The sequence below is a fragment of the Mus musculus genome, chromosome 7 (genome assembly GCF_000001635.26).
Source record: "Mus musculus strain C57BL/6J chromosome 7, GRCm38.p6 C57BL/6J".
In the NCBI taxonomy this organism is placed as follows: Eukaryota; Metazoa; Chordata; class Mammalia; order Rodentia; family Muridae; genus Mus; species Mus musculus.
The window spans coordinates 51658091-51677471 of NC_000073.6; the positions used below are offsets into that span (position 1 = coordinate 51658091).

Sequence of the window (19381 nt, forward strand, 5' to 3'; positions counted from 1 at the left end):
ACAGTGTATAGTCATGTCACATGAAGGTGCTTCCATGTTAATTGTAGAGGCCTTTGTTTATCAAATACAGTCATTTAGGCTAGCAAACTCCTTGTTATTTTACTCCAAACCTGTTTATGGTCTTTGAAGTACTGGTTAGAAATGGGAGCAGACTTTTCTCGTTCTCTGGAAATTTAAACCACATATATGTATATCTATATATATGGTCAGCAAATAAGAAACGTATTCATCCCTCATTACATGGAATTCTCCAAACATAGGTATGTGATCTTGTTCAATATTCTTCTGTTGTATGGTATTGTGTGTAGTCTGGAGCAGCTCAAGAATGGAATATGAGATGTGTGACTAAATTTCCAACTGATATCATTCAGTGGCAGCTTGTAAGTTTTCTGCATATGAGTCCTGCTCAATTAGAGTCAAAGATACAAACTATGGCACCAATCTTTGAAAAATCTTACGTCCAGGGGCTGAGGACGGGAAACAGTGGGTTAAGTTAGTGCCCACACCACATTAAATGGTTCTCATTGAGAATATTATTTGTCTTCGACCTTTATCTGATAACTGTATTTCTTAATCCTTTCTTGCAGGAAGCTTTGGCATGGTCTGGTACATGTTCTGGCTTCTGGTGTCTTATGAGAGCCCTGCAAAGCATCCTACCATTACAGATGAAGAACGTAGGTACATAGAGGAGAGCATTGGAGAGAGCGCAAATCTGCTAGGTGCAATGGAAGTAAGTATTTCATTGTGGCATCTATACCTATTTTTGTTGTTCAACTTATCTTCCCGGACTAACCATGTTACAGGTCCTTATTAAACAAAAGTAGTCTGGCTCTAATCTTTCTCTAAGCCTCTCTCTCTCTCTCTCTCTCTCTCTCTCTCTCTCTCTCTCTCTCTCTCTCCCCTTCCCCTCTCCCTAGCCTCCACCGGGAATAATTACTACCTTTTTTTTTTCAAAGAAAAATTAGATGGATGAAGCTGTGGTTCTCAACCCGTAGGTTGTGACCCTCCTGTCAAACCTCCATCTCCCAAAATATTTACATTACCATCAATAATGGCAGCAAAATATAGTCATGAAGTAGCAACAAAAATAATTTTATACTTTAGGGGACCACTAAAAATGAGAAACTCTACTAAAGGGTCAGTCATAGCATTAGGAAGGTTGAGAGCCACTGAGCAGTGGGTTAGAGGAACAGCGTAATCTCTGGCTTTCCACTTCCTGTATACCATTGCCTTTTCAAAGCACTGCGTCTCTTTTCTTACAAGGTTCCATATGTTCCTGTCACTTCAAAATAAATTGAAAGATAAGATCAGATGGAAGTAGAACTTGTATTTCAAGTTCTTTTGAGCATTTTTTGGACCAGATTCTGCATACAGCAAAGCAGGCTGCTGCTCAGATTGTCTCAGATGGTTTTGTCTGAGCACCACGAATACAATCAACAATGGTTCTCTGACATCAGTAGCTTTGTATCAAAAATACGTGGCTAGGGAATTCCCACAGAGAGCACCTTCTAATACCTGTGGGAAGTACCACGTCTTCATTTTTTTTTTTTTAGTCACTTGTTCTGAGTGGAATCCAGTGAGAGATTGCAGGTTACAGTCTCCTGTATGACTTAGATCTTCTATGTTGTTCTCCAAGGAATTTTTGTTGTTGTTGTTGTTTTTGACCAAGGAAAGAATGCAAAGATCATACATATATGGACAAGTTGCTGTCATAATCAAATTTCCTTAAACAGTCAAATAAGCAGAACACTGTCAGAATGTCTAACATCTTGTAATTCCTGGAGGTTTTTAAGGCATAAAATAAGAGAGTTAAGGGCAGGAGAGATGGCTCAGTAGTTAAAAAAAGAATATTCACTGTTCTTCCAGAGAACTGAGGCTCACTTCCCAACACCCACATGGCAGCTCACAACTACCTGTAACTCCATCTGATCTGATCTGATGCCCTCTTCAGCAATCTGTGGGCAGTAGGCACACATATGGTGCACATACATACACCGAAGCAAAACAATGCATGCATACAAGATAAAATCAATACATGTTATAAGCAGTGACAGTTTTCTCTTCCTGTGGGGGAAGTGCTCTACCACATGAAGAATGTAGTTCTCAGGAAAGATAACTCTGACATGAGCAAAGCAACATTCTCCCAGCAGGAAAAAAGTTGTTTACCTTTAACGATTCAGTTATGTCTCTTCCACACACAGCAGTATCCTAGTGCATGCACTCCTGTCTTTGGGCATTTTTATTTGCCTGTGAAGTATTTTCATCATTTGTGACATATAGGATTAAAAACAAAATTCCTATCCCTTGGAGCTTGCCTATCATGCTCTCACAATACAAGTATTTACCAAAAACTACAGTGATTATTATGTTATTGGTATGGTTTTTTTTCTCTTTTTTGGTATTACATATATTTCTGATTACCACCACGTGATTCCTTACCAATCTACATTTGAAGTGATTTTGTGACTCTGAGCACAGAAAGTTGCATAGCAACAATCATGGGACTCAAAACTCAGGAAGACTTACTAAATCTCTGGGTAGAAGTTTTGCTTCTTGTTTGGATCATTTTATCATGTCAGGGACACCTTGAAACACCGGTTGAGGTTATTTTAGAAGATTATCTCTTTAGCAGGTATATCTTGGTCTTTAAGATAAGATGATCAAGAAAGTATTTGTAACTATGAGAAATAGTTTGAGGTTTAAAATATTAAACTGTAGGAGGTTTAAATTGTAAAGGTGTTATTATCACAGCAATTTTCTCTAGGTACATTTTAGGTTTGTTTTGAAAATACTCAAATGGAAATAGCTGGTAATGATGTCCTAGGCTGTACTCAGCACCATGGGACTACTTCAGGAACTTGTACCTCAGTGTCATAAAATATACTGATCTTCACTAACTGTCAAGGGAATTCATGGGGAGATGATGGCTTAGCTGACTTCAGAGAGGTGGGCAATAACCTGTTCTTATTTTCTTTTTCTTTTCCAAGTACATTGAACTTTCAACACTTTAGATATCACAAAGCCACTCATTTGGCAGTATTTTGCTGATGGTTGGGGGAAGCTGTTTTAAGCTCTTAGAACTTAGAACACATGGTTTTGGAATTTATTTTCTAAGTACATGAATTTTCATATTTAAAAAAAACTAGACTAAATCAGAGGGATAGATTGGTATTTTGTTTCTTCTTTTAATGATTATTCACACACATAAGATTAACTGGGGTGCTGCAGCTACCAATTAATTATTTTATACTAGTATCCCATTCTATGAGCATGAAAATAGATAGTATTAATTTAAGTCAGAAAATGCTGAAACAGAGTAACTCTCTTTTGGGGCTTTCAGAAATTTAAGACCCCATGGAGGAAGTTTTTCACATCCATGCCCGTCTACGCGATAATTGTTGCCAACTTCTGCAGGAGCTGGACTTTTTATTTACTGCTCATCAGTCAGCCAGCTTATTTTGAGGAGGTTTTTGGATTTGAAATCAGCAAGGTATGTACAAATTCACCTTATTACAATATTAGATAATATTTGTACTTAAGTGAATAATCCTTTCTTTAGCCAAAAGTTTGTCTTCTAAACTTCATAATTTACTGCCAGGAAGGGTGTGTGTGTGTGTGTGTGTGTGTGTCCACATCCTACTCTATTTTGTTACAACTAGAAGTCTCTGCCTTCATGTAGCTTCCATTTCGAAGGGTCTGAACATCAATGCAGGATTTTCCCCACAAACAAATGTAACAGCCGTTAGTCTGAGGCAAGCAATCTGCTAACAAGAAAGGTCACCCATCCTAACGGAACTGTGTTTAGGTTACTACCAACCTCCTCTCCTTACATGTTCGCAGAGATCAGTCCAATTGAAAGATATACCTAGCAAATCCAAAGTCTGAAAATGTCCTTGTACTTTGTTCATCAAATTTACTCTAACAAGCATTCGCTGAGTCTATTATAGGACACTGTGTTATTCAATAGTAAAACAGAACTTCTCTCCCGAAATGCTTACAGCTTTGTAGTAGCAGACAGAACTCTTGTGTTACCAATTCACACGCACAAGGTGTGAGAGGCATATGTTAAATAGACACAAAAATAAAAAACATTTCCAGATTTTCTATAAGGAGAACTTGACTTTAATTACTCCTTTTGTATTAGAACTTGGAATGCTGGAAGTTTTATTTTTTTTCATATTCATGAATAATTTCATCTGGTAGACCAGATGGATAGTTATCATCATTTGTGTTCAGCTGATGGTAAAATAGAACTGAGGGTAATTATTGAAATCACCTAATGCTATCCTAACTATACTAACTAAGCTCAGGACATAGATTCATCATTTCTGCTTCAATTTCCATTAGTGTCATACATCAGGTGACCTGTATATCTCCTCACACACTTAGCAGCTCCGAGCTCTCTGCTGAGTCTCAAATCCATTTATCTTTGCTGGCAATAGTCTTGCCAGCTCTCCTTGTGTTGTTACATAAGTCCAGCTGGGCTTGGGCTGTTCATATTGTGTCTCTACTTGAAAGGCTATCTGAGAGCTAGGCTAGAGAAAGCCTGAGCCTGGCAGTTGCTGGCCTAAGAGCTCTTTTGAAGCGGCTGTTTCTAAGGAAACAGTTCCTCTCTCCCTGAGCAGAATAGCGGCTGTAGACCGGCCTCTTCTCCCTGGAGCTGATCAAACATTACAGGGCAGCCTGGAGACCTCTGAGAGTATCACACCTCTCAACAAAGACGGTTGGAGGTGTGAGTCCATTTTCATAATCTAGGACAAATGTGACACACAAAGGCTATTAATAAAGCCAGGACTTGTTGGGGTAGGGAGAGGTGCCAACGGATGATAATGAAGTGATCTTCCTGGGCTTGTGTCTCCAATTAACTGAAAACGTTAAATAAATTCTGGGGTAGTTTGCAAAAACTGTATGACCTTACACATGGGTGGATTAATTCACTTGCTATTATAAAGTGAAAATTGTGGATACATTCTACATGCAGTGTGGACTGAAGATTTTGATTATGCTGATCCAAATTGTTTCAAATTCTCCAACTTACCTGAAAAAATTTTGGAGGAGGGCATGGTAGGAAATTCGGGTGTGTCTAAGTCATGTGGCTTTGAACCTAAGCTTTATAATGAAGTATTAGCCTACAACTTAGGGTTGATTTTTGAATAATTATCCCTCTTCGATTTCTTATTAATAGGTGAGAACTGTAATACTATCATTTAGAAGTGAATCAGATATTATACAAATAAAATTTTTACATTGAAGGTGGCTTACCAAAACTTCATTAAGCTAGATATCGTATAGATAGAACCACAAGGAAACACCTTAATCTTTATGCCAAGTGTGCTTATGTAGCACATGAACACACACACACACACGCGCGCGCGCACACACACACACACACACACACACACACACAGAGTTATATATAGGACCTAATGTATGCATACTGAGAAGTGAACTATATTAGTTCTCTCTCTCTCTCTCTCTCTCTCTCTCTCTCTCTCTCTCTCTCTCTCTCTCTCTGTGTGTGTGTGTGTGTGTGTGTGTGTGTGTTTCCCTATGTTAGTATGTAAAGACTTTCAGCTCCTTTGAGAATGGCAAATCAGGGCAAATTCAATTCTAGGAATTTAATGAGCACCTTTAAACCTCAGAATATAGGGTTTAAAATGAGAGGAGACATTTGTTTCCTTTGAGATCCTTAGTTAGAGAGACTATGCTTCATGCTCTGCCTCCTGACAGTTTCAAAACGTGGTTTAGATAGAGTTGCCATTCAACTGTGACATACTAGAGGGATAACTAGTGTCACTGAACCTGGCATTACTAAGAAGAATGGGTTATAGATTCTTAATAGCCAGCTCATCCTCCAAAAGCTTTAAAAACAATGAGCCAAATAAAGACGATCCTAGAGGGATGGGTTAGTCAGATAATGTGTGCACTAATTATTCATAATAAGTTACCGGAGCTGAAAAGACCTACACAAGGACAATTTCCAGGAAATTTTGCCTAAGAAGATAGAAGATTCCATACTTCCAAGTGCTGAAGCAGGGACCAAAATGTACCTGTTAGCATTGCTGTTACTGATCCTGATGAAAGAGTAATAAAGAACTTATTATCTTTGCTCTTTGCTGACACAAAGTGATAAAGAGATTCATTCAAATGAATAGTAGGTAGATGGGGCTGCCCAGGGTAAGACTTTTTTCAGATAGAAAACACTTTAAGTGGGCACAGGAAATGTCACTCCCAAGCAAGGAGTCGGTGTTTGCAAAATGAAAGGATGGCATGGGAGTCTGGGAAAAACTTTACATGTGTTTCAGGATGTGTTCTCCTCAGCATCTTCCAGATTCACATTGAATTTTGATGGATATCTACTATGATCAAGATGGTATTCTCAAACCAATAATACTTGGCATGTACCCAGTTTGCCTTATATTTTTATTTATGTCCTATTTACTAAATATCCACTTATAAGCAAATAAGCACATTCACACACAGTATCCTATGTAAAACTCCTTTTCTTTTTTTTTTTGTGGAAAGGTTTCTAAAAAACACAATTTTATTCAGATCTTAATGAAACTATATGTGAATATATTATAAACAGAGGAAGTTAGCAAAACTGAAGTAATATTACACAGTATAATAATATTGTTTATCTTCTGCCATTCAACAATATACACTATACAGTATCACTTGTTTCAATACTCATTTGCTTCCCTTTAAGTAGGCCTGATGCCAATTTATTGCTCATGAAAAAGACATTGCTATTCATACTCTATCTGTAGTTTTCTTGAGTGAAATCTCCTTTTCTTTCTTAGGTGGTGGCATAGTTTTTAAGCACCCATGCTACGAGCTCAGTCTTTAAGTGTTGACTGAACTGTTTAAAACTTGTGCTTTTCAATCTCACCTTCCTCATTCAATAATAGAATCCCAGAAACTTCCACCCCAGCTAGAAGAATGAACTCATCAGTTGAAACCTTTGATCTGTTTTAGAACACTTCTCCCAATTAGTCATGACCCAACCCCCATTTGTGAATGTTACTCACACTCTGTGTGCCATTAGAAAATAAAACCAGAATGTACATCTCATAGCTCCAATAATCCAGCAAAGAGTCACACACACACACACAAACTCACAGTCTTTCCCTTGCCAAAAGGTGGGCTTCAAAATATACTCAAGTGAGAAAATCCATTCATGTGGTAATAGCCCATTTAAAATGTGTTTTTTATATTCTTCCCCAATACCTAGGGGAGCTCGATTGTTAATAATTAATTGTTAAAAATTATATTGAAGGCATGCTAGATTTGAGATGATTCTGACTTCTATGAAATCTGTTTAGAGGCTGCATACCATGGTATGGCAACATAACTATATTTGGTGGCAACTGACTCAAACTGAAGAATTTGTGAACAATTCACTTAACATAAATGAAACCTATGCTATAAAATTTAGAAGAGCTGTCTTAAATTTAAATATGTAGACTTTCACCTTCTCAAGAAAATAGAAATTTAAATGTACCCTTTTGAAGGGCAAAGGCATCTTTCCTCAAAGGTCTACACTCCCCTCACCCACACATCACCTTCTTCTTCTCACTAATGATGCATTTCTGCAAACATACTTAAAAATATGAACTGAAAAAACCAGTGTGACTCACTCACTGACAACATTCAGGAGGGTTGGTTCATAAACTTAGAGCGCACTAGATCATAATGTAGCAATACAAAAATTTTCCTCTGTGAGAATACAAAAAAAAAAAAGATCAAAGTAAATTTACTTAGCTTTCATGGTTTGTTCTGTCGACATCACTGCTTGTTCTAGGAGAGATGGTATTCACCTGGAGACAGCGTTTTACCATAGGAGTGGATGAAGACAGCTAACAGAAAGGGAGGGTCATTCAATTGCCCACACCCTTTACTCTCCACTATGTTTCTTCTCTCTGGCTTTTGTCAGGTTGGCATGTTGTCTGCAGTCCCTCACCTTGTCATGACAATCATTGTGCCTATCGGGGGGCAAATTGCAGATTTCCTAAGGAGCAAGCAAATTCTCTCAACAACTACAGTGAGAAAGATCATGAATTGTGGGGGTAAGTGCATGTGAACTAGTAAGCATATGCTGCTGTTTTGGGGTCCTGTGATACACATACACAAATATGATTTTTGATGTGTGCCAGGCTACTTCATGCCAGTTAGATATGGACCTTCATAGTTCATTTCGGACCATTTTCCCATGGCCAAGTTTTCCAAAACTCATTATAAGGCACTGTTCAACAATGTCATTTGAATATATTGTAACTAAACCTCTAAGTACAAAAACTTTAGATCAATTTGGATTTGAAAGTATATAACAGAGTCTGCAATATAATCTGTGGCATAAATTATTAACACTATGTCTCTCTAAGGTACACTGTCCAAATTGGTATGAGTAAGAAATGTTAGTATTTTTGTTTCACTAGTAATTTTATTCTGGAGTTTAGTCTGACTTAAGCTTGTACAGGTTTTCTGCATATTGACACAGTGACAGGGTTCATATGTGTAGCTGCCCTTCTGTGTCTAGAGGAAACTCTTTCCTTGCAGTTACCCACTGCCTCCGTGTCTTATAATCTTTCTGTGACCTCTTCCATAATGATCCCCGGGCATTTGAAGAGGTGTGTGTGTGTGTGTGTGTGTGTGTGTGTGTGTGTGTGTGTGTATGGTATATATGTTTTGTTTAGTGCTGAGATTCGCAGTCTCTTATTTCCTTCACCTTGACCCATTTTGAGTCTCTCTGTTGATCAACATTTACTGTAAGCAGAAGCTTCTCTGCTTACAGAGATAACTTAATAAGCGGGTTTCCTGATAAGTCATTAGGAGTTGGTTTAATAGTATGTTGATTTAGCAGAGTTAATAGTAGACGGTTCTTGGCCCAATAATGGTTGTTAATCACATTACATTTATGGCCCTCTTGCACTGCAAGGAGGCAGGCATCAGGTCCCACCACAGCTAAGGAAATAGTGTCATTGATAGCCACTGAGAGAGGGAGAATCAGTTTTATTAAAGAGTATAATTCTTAATAAGTTGACCATGCTCCAGTGGAAGGCTACATACCCAATAATATATGGGCACTACAAATTTGACTTGATAGGTTAAACAACACACACACACACACACACACACACACACACACACACACATGTGGGTGGGTAAGAAACTGGGGGTGGTTTTGGAAAGGTTGGGGGAGGAAATGAGTATGATCAAAGCACACTGTAAGAAAATCTCAAAGAACTAATAAAAGAATTCTTATAAAAGGTTACAGAAATTTCTGCAATACTCTCCTATGTTTTTGCCTTCAAAGGTTTTGGCATGGAAGCCACGCTGCTTCTGGTTGTTGGCTACTCTCATACTAGAGGGGTGGCCATCTCCTTCTTGGTGCTTGCAGTAGGATTCAGTGGATTTGCTATCTCTGGTAAGACCCTTGCTTTTTTGTCTTCCTATACTACATCTTGATCTTTACTAGTAATTATCTATGTGCTGGGCAACACTTAGAGCATTTAGAAACATCACTTAGCTTTATTACTGTTCACCTTTCTCCCCACTGACCTTTTCTTTCTTTGTTATACCCGATCCATTTGTTAAGAGAATGTTTGCAGTGAGTCATGTTAAGTGTAGGAAAAGACAATGCACACCCTGTCCTTCCCACGGTGTCCTTGATTCTCCATTGTGAAAAGCTGACTGTTTAGCATATAGTATGTACTCAGTGTCTTCTGGGATGGTGTGATCTGAAGTTCTGTACCAGGGACTTGCTTCTTACAAGTTTATGTTGCCTTGAGCCAAAGCTTCTGTGTATATTTCAGGTTTCAATGTTAATCACTTGGATATTGCTCCAAGATATGCCAGTATCTTAATGGGCATTTCAAATGGCGTTGGCACGCTGTCGGGGATGGTTTGCCCTATCATTGTTGGTGCAATGACAAAGAATAAGGTAAGAGTGAGAGCCTTCCCATAGCCAAAGATTCACTCTTATAGCTGGGATGTAGCTTTCCTGTTCTCTTTTTGGTAGTGTTTCCTCCCCACCACACACATACACTTTTAAGTAGGAAGGACAAATGAAGTTCTGAGGGACAGATCTCTATAGTAGCTCCAATATGATCCACCTCCACAATAATTAAGCAAGCTGTTTCTCAAGCTCTTCCAATATCTACTATTTATTTATTTATTTATTTATTTAGACATGTTAATTAGCCAATCTAGGGCCTTATACAAAATATAAGGTATCTTATGATGTCCCTGTTATGACAAGCTTATCACCCCAAACTCTGCAAACCTCTCCCCTATGTTATAACATAGATAAGCAGCTTTCCCCGGCTTTATTTGTCGACCTCAATTCAGATTCCGAGGTAGTTTTATGAGGAAGGCTACTATTGTCTTGAGGACAGAATGGAAATGAAGAATATGAATGAGAAAGGCAAACCAACGATGAGTTGGCTGAGATGGTTGGTACATGCCTATCACTCGGGCCCTGGGGAGAAAGAATCGGGAGAAATCTCAGTTCAAGACCAGCAGCTCAGTTACTTAGCTACCGCATGCAATCAAAAAAGAGGCAAGAAAAAAAGAGAGAGAGAGACAGACAGAGAGACAGAGAGAGAGAGAGAGAGAGAGAGAGAGAGAGAGAGAGAGAGAGAGGCAAGTCTAGAGAATAATTAATAAAAAGGGGAAATTCTTAAACTCTGCAGCCTATAGGTGTATTTGAAATGTTATTTTCAAAACTTTATCTTAAAATAGAAAATAATAAAGCAAATAGTTTTATTTCGAAGCTGTTCACATGACATGGCTAATCCCAAAGATAGCACTTAGTGCAAAGCACGCTAGCAGAGTGCTCGCCTGCTCGCTTACTCCATCGCTCGCCCGCTCGCTCGCAGGGTGGCTTTTCGGTTTGGGGATTTGCTCTCACACCTTTGCTTTTCTCACCACAGTCCCGTGAAGAATGGCAGTATGTCTTCCTCATTGCTGCACTCGTCCACTATGGTGGAGTCATATTTTATGCACTATTTGCCTCAGGAGAGAAACAACCTTGGGCAGACCCTGAGGAAACAAGCGAAGAAAAATGTGGCTTCATTCACGAAGATGAACTGGATGAAGAAACGGGGGACATCACTCAGAATTACATAAATTACGGTACCACCAAATCTTACGGTGCTACCTCACAGGAGAATGGAGGCTGGCCTAACGGCTGGGAGAAAAAGGAAGAATTTGTGCAAGAAGGTGCGCAAGACGCGTACACCTATAAGGACCGAGATGATTATTCATAACGATGCTAGTTGCTGGATTCATTTGTAGTGTTTGTGAATCAATTAATTGTGATTGCACAAAAATAATTTTAAAAATGTGGTGTGAACATGTAAACATATCAACCAAGCAAGTCTTGCTGTTCAAAAACAAAAACAAAAAAATCTGAATTCAAAACAGACCATGAGATTCCCATCAAGTGCAATCTGTGGCAGTTGTCACGTTATGCCGTCTTCATTCAGGCCATTTGTCCTTTCGTTTGTGATTTAAAGGTTTCCTGTAGAAATAAGTAGGTATTCGTTGGACCCATCACCATTTTAGAGAGCACAACTACAACAGTTGGCACATGTCATCCTACAGAAGTTAGGAAGCCAAAGCTACTGGATCATGCAAACTGCACTTATTTATTACACTGGACTGCAAACTATCCCAGGGAAAGCCTGTCTAGAGACATAGTGGAACAGGAAAGATGGCTAGATCAGGTATTGACTATAATCATTATGTGTCTATCATGGAGTGGCTATATCTTTCAATGAAGAACTATATTGTGTAGCTAGCAAACTGTACTGAACTCTTACTAGGAGTGCACAGTGTGTGATATTTTGTGATCTTCCAAAAGCTTATCTTGCAGTGTTTTGTGAAATGCTTGGGCACAAACACTTATTTTTATGAATGAGAGCTTGTAAAGGGAGGGGTATGCTCCATGCTCCCCCATTCACTACCTGACAGTATCAAACCCTTCACATTTCAATAAAATCCAACTTTCATGTAACATATCACATAACTTTTTTTTTTTGCAAAAAAATAAGAAGAAATAGACTTCAATGTATTTTTTATTACAACTTTGTACTGGTTGTAACTTGCATTAGGAAAAAATGATTAATATATGTATAATCATAAAGAATCTAATAAAAATTTACTATGATGATATAGCCCTTAAAATGCAATATTAACAAAATAAATAGAAAATTTAGATAATCTTCCTTGATAACTAGAGACTATATGAAACTCATGCCACAAAGCTATATATAATATGAAGAGATAAACAATAGAGATTCTATATGTAGACAATTTTATTACCTAATGTCCCACATAAGAGATATTTGTCTTGAGTATATAGTACAAAATATATTAAAATTATATCTACATCCCTGTATATCTTATACATATCCACTCACACGAACATAACAAATACTTTTCACACAGAACCAAAAACAAGCATACACCTAATGTTGGGTTTGGGGATTGCAATTTCTACTTTCATAGAGTCATAGAATTTTAGATGGAAAAAAAAAAGCATTTTGCTCGTCATTTCTTAATATAATTCAACAGGAACTGCAACATTTGTGTACCAAGCAATAAGTGCAAAGCATAAAACCTCCTGTGTGTAAATTATCCCCATGTTGCTTGTGGTAGCAGTGATTTCTTTCTTTTAAAAAAGTTAACCTCAGAGCTCTTTCTAATGTTTTGCGCTGATAAGAATGCACATCCCAATTTACTGCAAAATGTCACCTGGTGTGTTTACCTGTCAGTTTTGGGTATTTGATCTGTCTGGTGTCCTGTGCTCTTGACTGGAGGCCCTGCTACTGCAAATATACAATGTGAAGTTTGTTTCTAAATGCAAACCACTCCTGACCTTAAGAAACTGAAGTCCCTCTCTGCTTTGTGTCTCAGAGTACTATCATGTGACCATAACCTTTGCTGTGCTGAGTAAAGAGATGTGAACTGTCATTTTGTTGCTGCAAAACAAGTGTTAATAAAATGTTCTATTTACCCTTTTGTAAAATCAGTACATTATTTCCGGTGTGGTTTGGCTTGTCGCTTTAACATTAGGTAGCTTACGCATGTTCCAGTGGTGCCAAATATAGGCTCAGCAGTAACAGACTTGCTAGTTAGTGCCTTGGGATTTAATCCTCTTCTTTAGATGGGAGACCTGATTCTGTAGGCAGAGTTTAAGCTCAGAAGTGAGACTATGGGTCAAACTCTATCTTTCAATAGCTGTGTCATCAAAGCTGCTGCGAAATTTAAAGCAAAGTTTGGAAATAAGTTTCAACTTGTCAGTTCAACACTGCCAAAGTACTTTCATTGGCCACAGAGCCTGGGCTAGGTACTGCCAGTCACTTTTAGTGACTGTCCCTGATGTTATGTAAACCCACAGTGGCTCTCTAAAGCCCGGTATCCATATATTCCCAGTTTAGAAACAACAAACCAAGAGAAGCTTGAAAAGTCTAATTCTGCAAAAAAATAAAATATAGCTACGATGTTAAATGTGTTAGGCAAACTATTCAACAGTGAGGAAGACATCTGATGGAATATGTGTATCACCTGAAACACAGCCAGAGCTCAGAGTCTGTATTTTAGAGACGTGAAAATATAAGCTTGTGCGATGGCTCATAATCTATATGGAACCTAGCGAGAGTCAGGAGCTGGAGAGATAGCTCAGTGCCTAAGTACATCATGCTTTGCCACAGGACCACAGTGCTGTTCTGGGCACTTACATTGGGTGGCTCACAATCACCTGCAATTCAAGCTCCATCCAGGAGAAGTGGCAACCTCTTCTGGAATCTGTAGGCACTTCTCTCACATGTTAGGTGTGCTTGCCCATACAAACACACACACACACACACACACACACACACACACACACACACACAGAGAGAGAGAGATAAAATCTTAGTTAAATATTTAGAATCTGTGTGTGAAGTGACCATAAAATCAGATCCCTGATACCGTACTGCTCAAAGGACTTGTGTGATGTGTTAGTTGACACTGCTGTTTAATAGCTGAGAACACTGGAGATCTGCAGGGAGGATCAGACTTGGTCAAAGTAACACAGCTATTGCTATAATAGTTTGGTTTATAATTTGTTTTAGTTTTGAAACAAATTATAATTAGGTGAGCTATGATTATTTTTAGCCCGATTTTCTTTAAACAAGTTAATTAAATAGGTATTTGTCAGTTCAAATACCTGAAAAACCACCATCTCTAGTTACAAGTGAAGAAATATAGATTCCCCTTCCACATCATCATCACCATCACCATCACCATCATCATTATCATCTGCCTGAAGAGACAGACACCAGACCCAGCCTAATGCTTAAGGTAGCTCACATGCTGTCACTTTATACCTCAAAGAAAGCTAGCACCATACACTCACTCAATTACACTACATAAATTTTGCATTTTCTCTAATTATATTGTTTCAGTGCTGTCTCCAGCTAAGTGGCACCAATGTCCCCTTCATTTCTCTCATCTTGGTCAGACAGTCTCTGGCTTCTCTTCTCCTTCTTGTCACCACGATGTACATCTGCTACTTTTCATTTCTGACCTACTTTCCATATCTTCTCTTGTTTTAGTCTCATATTTATTTCTAAAACTGAAAGGCTTTTGTTGTTGTGGTGGTGGTTGTGGTTGTGGTTGTGGTTGTGGTTGTTGTTGTTGTTGGTGGTGGTGGTGGTGGTGGTGGTGGTGGTATTTCTATTTCCTAAGTAAGAAATCATGACTACGGTGGTACTTAACTTCCTGGAGACTCTGCAGAATAGACTCCAGACTGGTCCTGCAAGAACTTCCTTTTACCACTCAAGTCCATGTGTCCCCATGTTTACTATAAATCCATTACAAGTCCAGAAGCTCCCTTATGTAAAAGTCATTGTTAAAATGTAGTTGGTCAAGCTTATAAATCCTAGCCTTTGGGAATCTGAGGCAGGAGGATTGCTTTAAGTCTGAGGTCCTAGTTTTCTGAGCTGAGTCAAGAAGTAGGCTCTACACCATTCAAGGAATTCCACAACAGAAGGAGAAAATTGAATCCTTCAACTTGTTTTCTGGCATCTACACATGTACCAATATATAAGTCAAAAATATGACTGGTGCCAAATAATAAATATTTACTAAGCCATCATTCACACTGTACAGAAAGAAGACAGAGTTGTAACTTGCAGATATTCGTAATTGCATCTGCAGAGAAGGAAGACAGGGCATGAATCAAAGTTTAACTTTGGCAGTTTTTATTGGATCTACAGTAAATATGTCACAGTATCATTATTTGTTCTGGGAATTCACATGAAGATTTCAATTATACTTTTCTTGAGTTAAAATTGTAGAAATAAGAATTATCTAGCTAGATATGACATTTTACTCACACACACACACACACACACACACACACACACACACACACATACACACACACACACACACACACACACACACACACACACACACACACACAAAACAAGCCTTATTACTCTCCAGTCCTTTTCCTTAATTATTTTTATCTCTGAGTTGCCAGTGGAGACACAGTCATGTTCTTCAAGGACACTTGACACTTCTAGATCTAAAAAAATTTAATGTGATCACTCTCAGGAAATGCTTTTGGTCAGTAAAGTCAAGGCAAAGGAGAGATTGCACACATTTCTAAAACTCTTCAGCACAAAGCCAACCAATGCATGCATGAAACAATGTCATTGGTGAAGGATATCATTCCAGAAGGCCTCTTCAAGTCTGAAGATTGCTCTGCAAAGACTTGAAAATAAAGAGATAACTATGGTGATATTATGGAGCCCACGTCTATTATCAGACAACAGTGTTCAAGTTAGTATGTAGTGGCCTTTAATCCCAGCACCCAAGAGGCAAAGGCAGGGAAATCACTAGTTCCAGCCTAGCAGGAGCTACATGGGGAGACTTTTCTCATAATAACAACAGCAACCAACCAACCAACCAATCAAATTATTCCATCAATATTAATGTAAAAATGCAGTGGCTCTCAACTCTAATTGCAATGGATGAACAGAGAAAATAACAGTTTTTCTGTGAGTCTCAGCATAATGTTTTTCTTGTTTTACACACTCTGATATAAGCCATGTTATGTTGATTGGACCCGAGTCCTCCAACTTGTACTATAAAAAGGTTGAATTTTTTATTAGATATTTTCTTTATTTACATTTCAAATGTTATCCCATTTTCCATTTTCCTCTCCAAAATTCCCCTATCCCCTCCTGCCTCTCCCTGCTCCCCAACCCACCCACTCCCGCTTCTTGGCCCTGGCATTCCCCTATACTGGGGCATAGAACCTTCACAAGACCAAGGGCTTCTCCTCCATTGATGAGTGACTAGGCCATCCTCTGCTACATATGCAGTTATAGACACGAGTCCCATCATGTGTTTTCTTTGGTTGCTGGTTTAGTCCCAGGGAGCTCTGGGGGTACTGGTCAGTTCATATTGTTGTTACTCCTATGGGGCTGTAAACCCCTTCAGCTCCTTGGATACTTTCTCTAGCTCCTTCATTGGGGACCCTGTGCTCCGAATTGAATGGTTTCAATGGTGTCTAAAAATGTTTACACAATTGTTTGTGAACTATTCTCAGTTCCATTTATTTCATTCTGTTGTTTCTGATAAATTTCTGAGGACCTCAGATTGATCATTAGAGTTATTCTCAGAATCCCATGAATGATAAACCTGTATGTTTATTTTCTGTCTACATTCCTATTATGGTAAAAATGTTAGCAACCCATTTTTCATTTCCAGTTGGATGGGCATCACAGAAGTAGGGCATCTTTGTCCTGCTAGACTATTTTGTGTGGTTCTTATTTCTAAATCTGCTGAGGGAAGAAAACATTGTTCAACAAAGTTTCATTGTAGAATTTATAAAGCCATTTCCTCTCTGACATCCTGAAGTGTGGGTGGAATGCGATCATGACAAAATATATTCTATTATGACAGGACATAAATAGCTAGGATGGGTAGAGCATTTCCCGAGCCCTATCAAACTTAAACGGAACAGGAAGCAGACTGAGACTTGGGGCCAGAAGAGGAAAGTGACTGCTTGAGAAACTAACTCAGGGATGTGATAGGCAGCATTCATATCAAAGTGAGTGAGCTAGTTAGCCTGGTAGTTCGTGCCAGCAAGAAAGCATCAGAGAAGATAGCAGGGGCAGAAGACCCAGGATGGAAAGTATTGGTGTGCATTTTTAATATTTTCAATGTTAAAATTACACAAAGATGTGGGGATCATTTGATAAGTAGGAAAAAGCAGATCTGCCTAGGTTTTTTTTATTACATATTTTCCTCAATTACATTTCCAATGCTATCCCAAAAGTCCCCCATACCCTTCCCCCCACTTCCCTACCCACCCATTCCCATTTTTTTGGCCCTGGCGTTCCCCTGTACTGGGGCATATAAAGTTTGCAAGTCCAATGGGCCTCTCTTTCCAGTGATGGCCGACTAGGCCATCTTTTGATATATATGCAGCTAGAGTCAAGAGCTCCGGAGTACTGGTTAGTTCATAATGTTGTTCCACCTATAGGGTTGCAGTTCCCTTTAGCTCCTTGGGTACTTTCTCTAGCTCCTCCATTGGGAGCCCTGTGATCCATCCAATAGCTGACTGTGAACATCCACTTCTGTGTTTGCTAGGCCCCGGCATAGTCTCTCAGGAGACAGCTATATCTGGGTCCTTTCAGCAAACTCTTGCTAGTGTATGCAATGGTGTCAGGGTTTGGGGGCTGATTATGGGGTGGATCCCTAGATATGGCAGTCTCTAGATGGTCCATCCTTTTGTCACAGCTCCAAACTTTTTCTCTGTAAGCTTTAACGTAGAACAGTAACACTTCTTTCCTAAGCCATACTCTCTGTCTATTCAGTTCCTTGCTCCCTTCAAGCATTGCTGTCTCTAGTTGCCCCATAATCAGCATCCAAACGCTGACACCATTGCATACACTAGCAAGATTTTATTGAAAGGACCCAGATGTAGCTGTCTCTTGTGAGACTATGCCGGGGCCTAGCAAACACATAAGTAGATGCTCACAGTCAGCTAATGGATGGATCATAGGGCTCCCAATGGAGGAGCTAGAGAAAGTAGCCAAGGAGCTAAAAGGATCTGCAACCCTATAGGTGGAACAACATTATGAACTAACCAGTACCCCGGAGCTCTTGACTCTAGCTGCATATATATCAAAAGATGGCCTAGTTGGCCATCACTGGAAAGAGAGGCCCATTGGACTTGCAAACTTTATATGCCCCAGTACAGGGGAACACCAGGGCCAAAAAGGGGGAGTGGGTGGGCAGGGGAGTGGGGGTGGGTGGATATGGGGGACTTTTGGTATAGCATTGGAAATGTAAATGAGCTAAATACCTAATAAAAAATGGAAAAAAAAAAAAGAAAATTCTGGCCTTCCTGGCAAGAATAAAGATATTCTAAAGACAAAAAAAAAAAAAAAAAAAAAAAAAAAAAAGAAATGTGACAGTTAAGGAGAATGAATAGGAATTGTTCTCATCTCTAAAGAAGTCTAATGTAGGAGAAGAAAGGAAGCTCAGGCAAGAATAGGATCTGCTATAGCAAACAGAAGGAACTTTGCAAATCCAGAATCTTATACTTAGACAACAGACGCTTCATATCCTGGAAAGCTATAAACATTTCTTATACAACTATACTATTAAATGCTTTTTAACCCTTCTATATTCTCTTCTCAGCAACGACCGATGAGATATTTCTTCCACTAACATGTAAAAGACATGTTGTTAGTTGTTAGTGGTTCCACACCCAAGGACTGATATAGTTCAGGAACTTAACAAATACTTAGTACACAGAATGCCCAAGGGAAGTACCACTATCCTGTATAGGGAATTTTTGTTTCTGAAAGAGACTTGAGGAAGATGGACGGGGTGGAGCTGAATTTGGAGGTGGAGCAAGTCACTGCATACCTTGTAGCTGAAGGAGAGGCAGCAAGTAAGAGGCAACATTAGGAATACGTAGTAAGTGTGCTAACTACAACGTGTTTGGAGAATAATCAGTCCAAGTGCTCTTAGGGACAGATAAGAAGCTGGACAGGATAAGCCTGTCAGGCAGTCCCTTAGATGTAGGATTTAAAATTATAATAGTTTTTTTTTTTTAGGTATTTTCCTCATTTACATTTCCAATGCTATCCCAAAAGTCCCCCATACCCCCCCCACTCCCCTACCCACCCACTCCCACTTTTAGGCCCTGGCGTTTCCCTGTACTGGGGCATATAAAGTTTGCATGTCCAATGGGCCTCTCTTTCCAGTGATGGCCGACTAGGCCATCTTTTGATACATATGCAGCTAGAGTCCAGAGCTCCGGGGTACTGGTTAGTTCATAATGTTGTTCCATCTAGGGTTGCAG

The 19381-nt window shown here is 39.1% G+C and overlaps 1 protein-coding gene across 3 annotated transcripts in view; it reads left to right on the plus strand.

Annotated features, from left to right (window-relative positions):
- The window catches only part of Slc17a6 (solute carrier family 17 (sodium-dependent inorganic phosphate cotransporter), member 6), a 49297-nt gene extending 36261 nt beyond the window's left edge, over window positions 1-13036 (plus strand). For 2 of the 3 annotated variants that reach the window (NM_080853.3, NM_001355150.1), the window contains exons 7-12: window positions 588-730; window positions 3341-3490; window positions 7937-8069; window positions 9317-9427; window positions 9816-9943; window positions 10935-13036. In NM_080853.3, the coding sequence (NP_543129.3) occupies window positions 588-730; window positions 3341-3490; window positions 7937-8069; window positions 9317-9427; window positions 9816-9943; window positions 10935-11270 (1001 nt within the window). In that variant the 3' untranslated portion in view covers window positions 11271-13036. The remainder of the gene's footprint in view (window positions 1-587; window positions 731-3340; window positions 3491-7936; window positions 8070-9316; window positions 9428-9815; window positions 9944-10934) is intronic. The other variant, XM_006540601.4, reaches the window with a different exon arrangement.
- Window positions 13037-19381: the final 6345 nt, after the last annotated feature.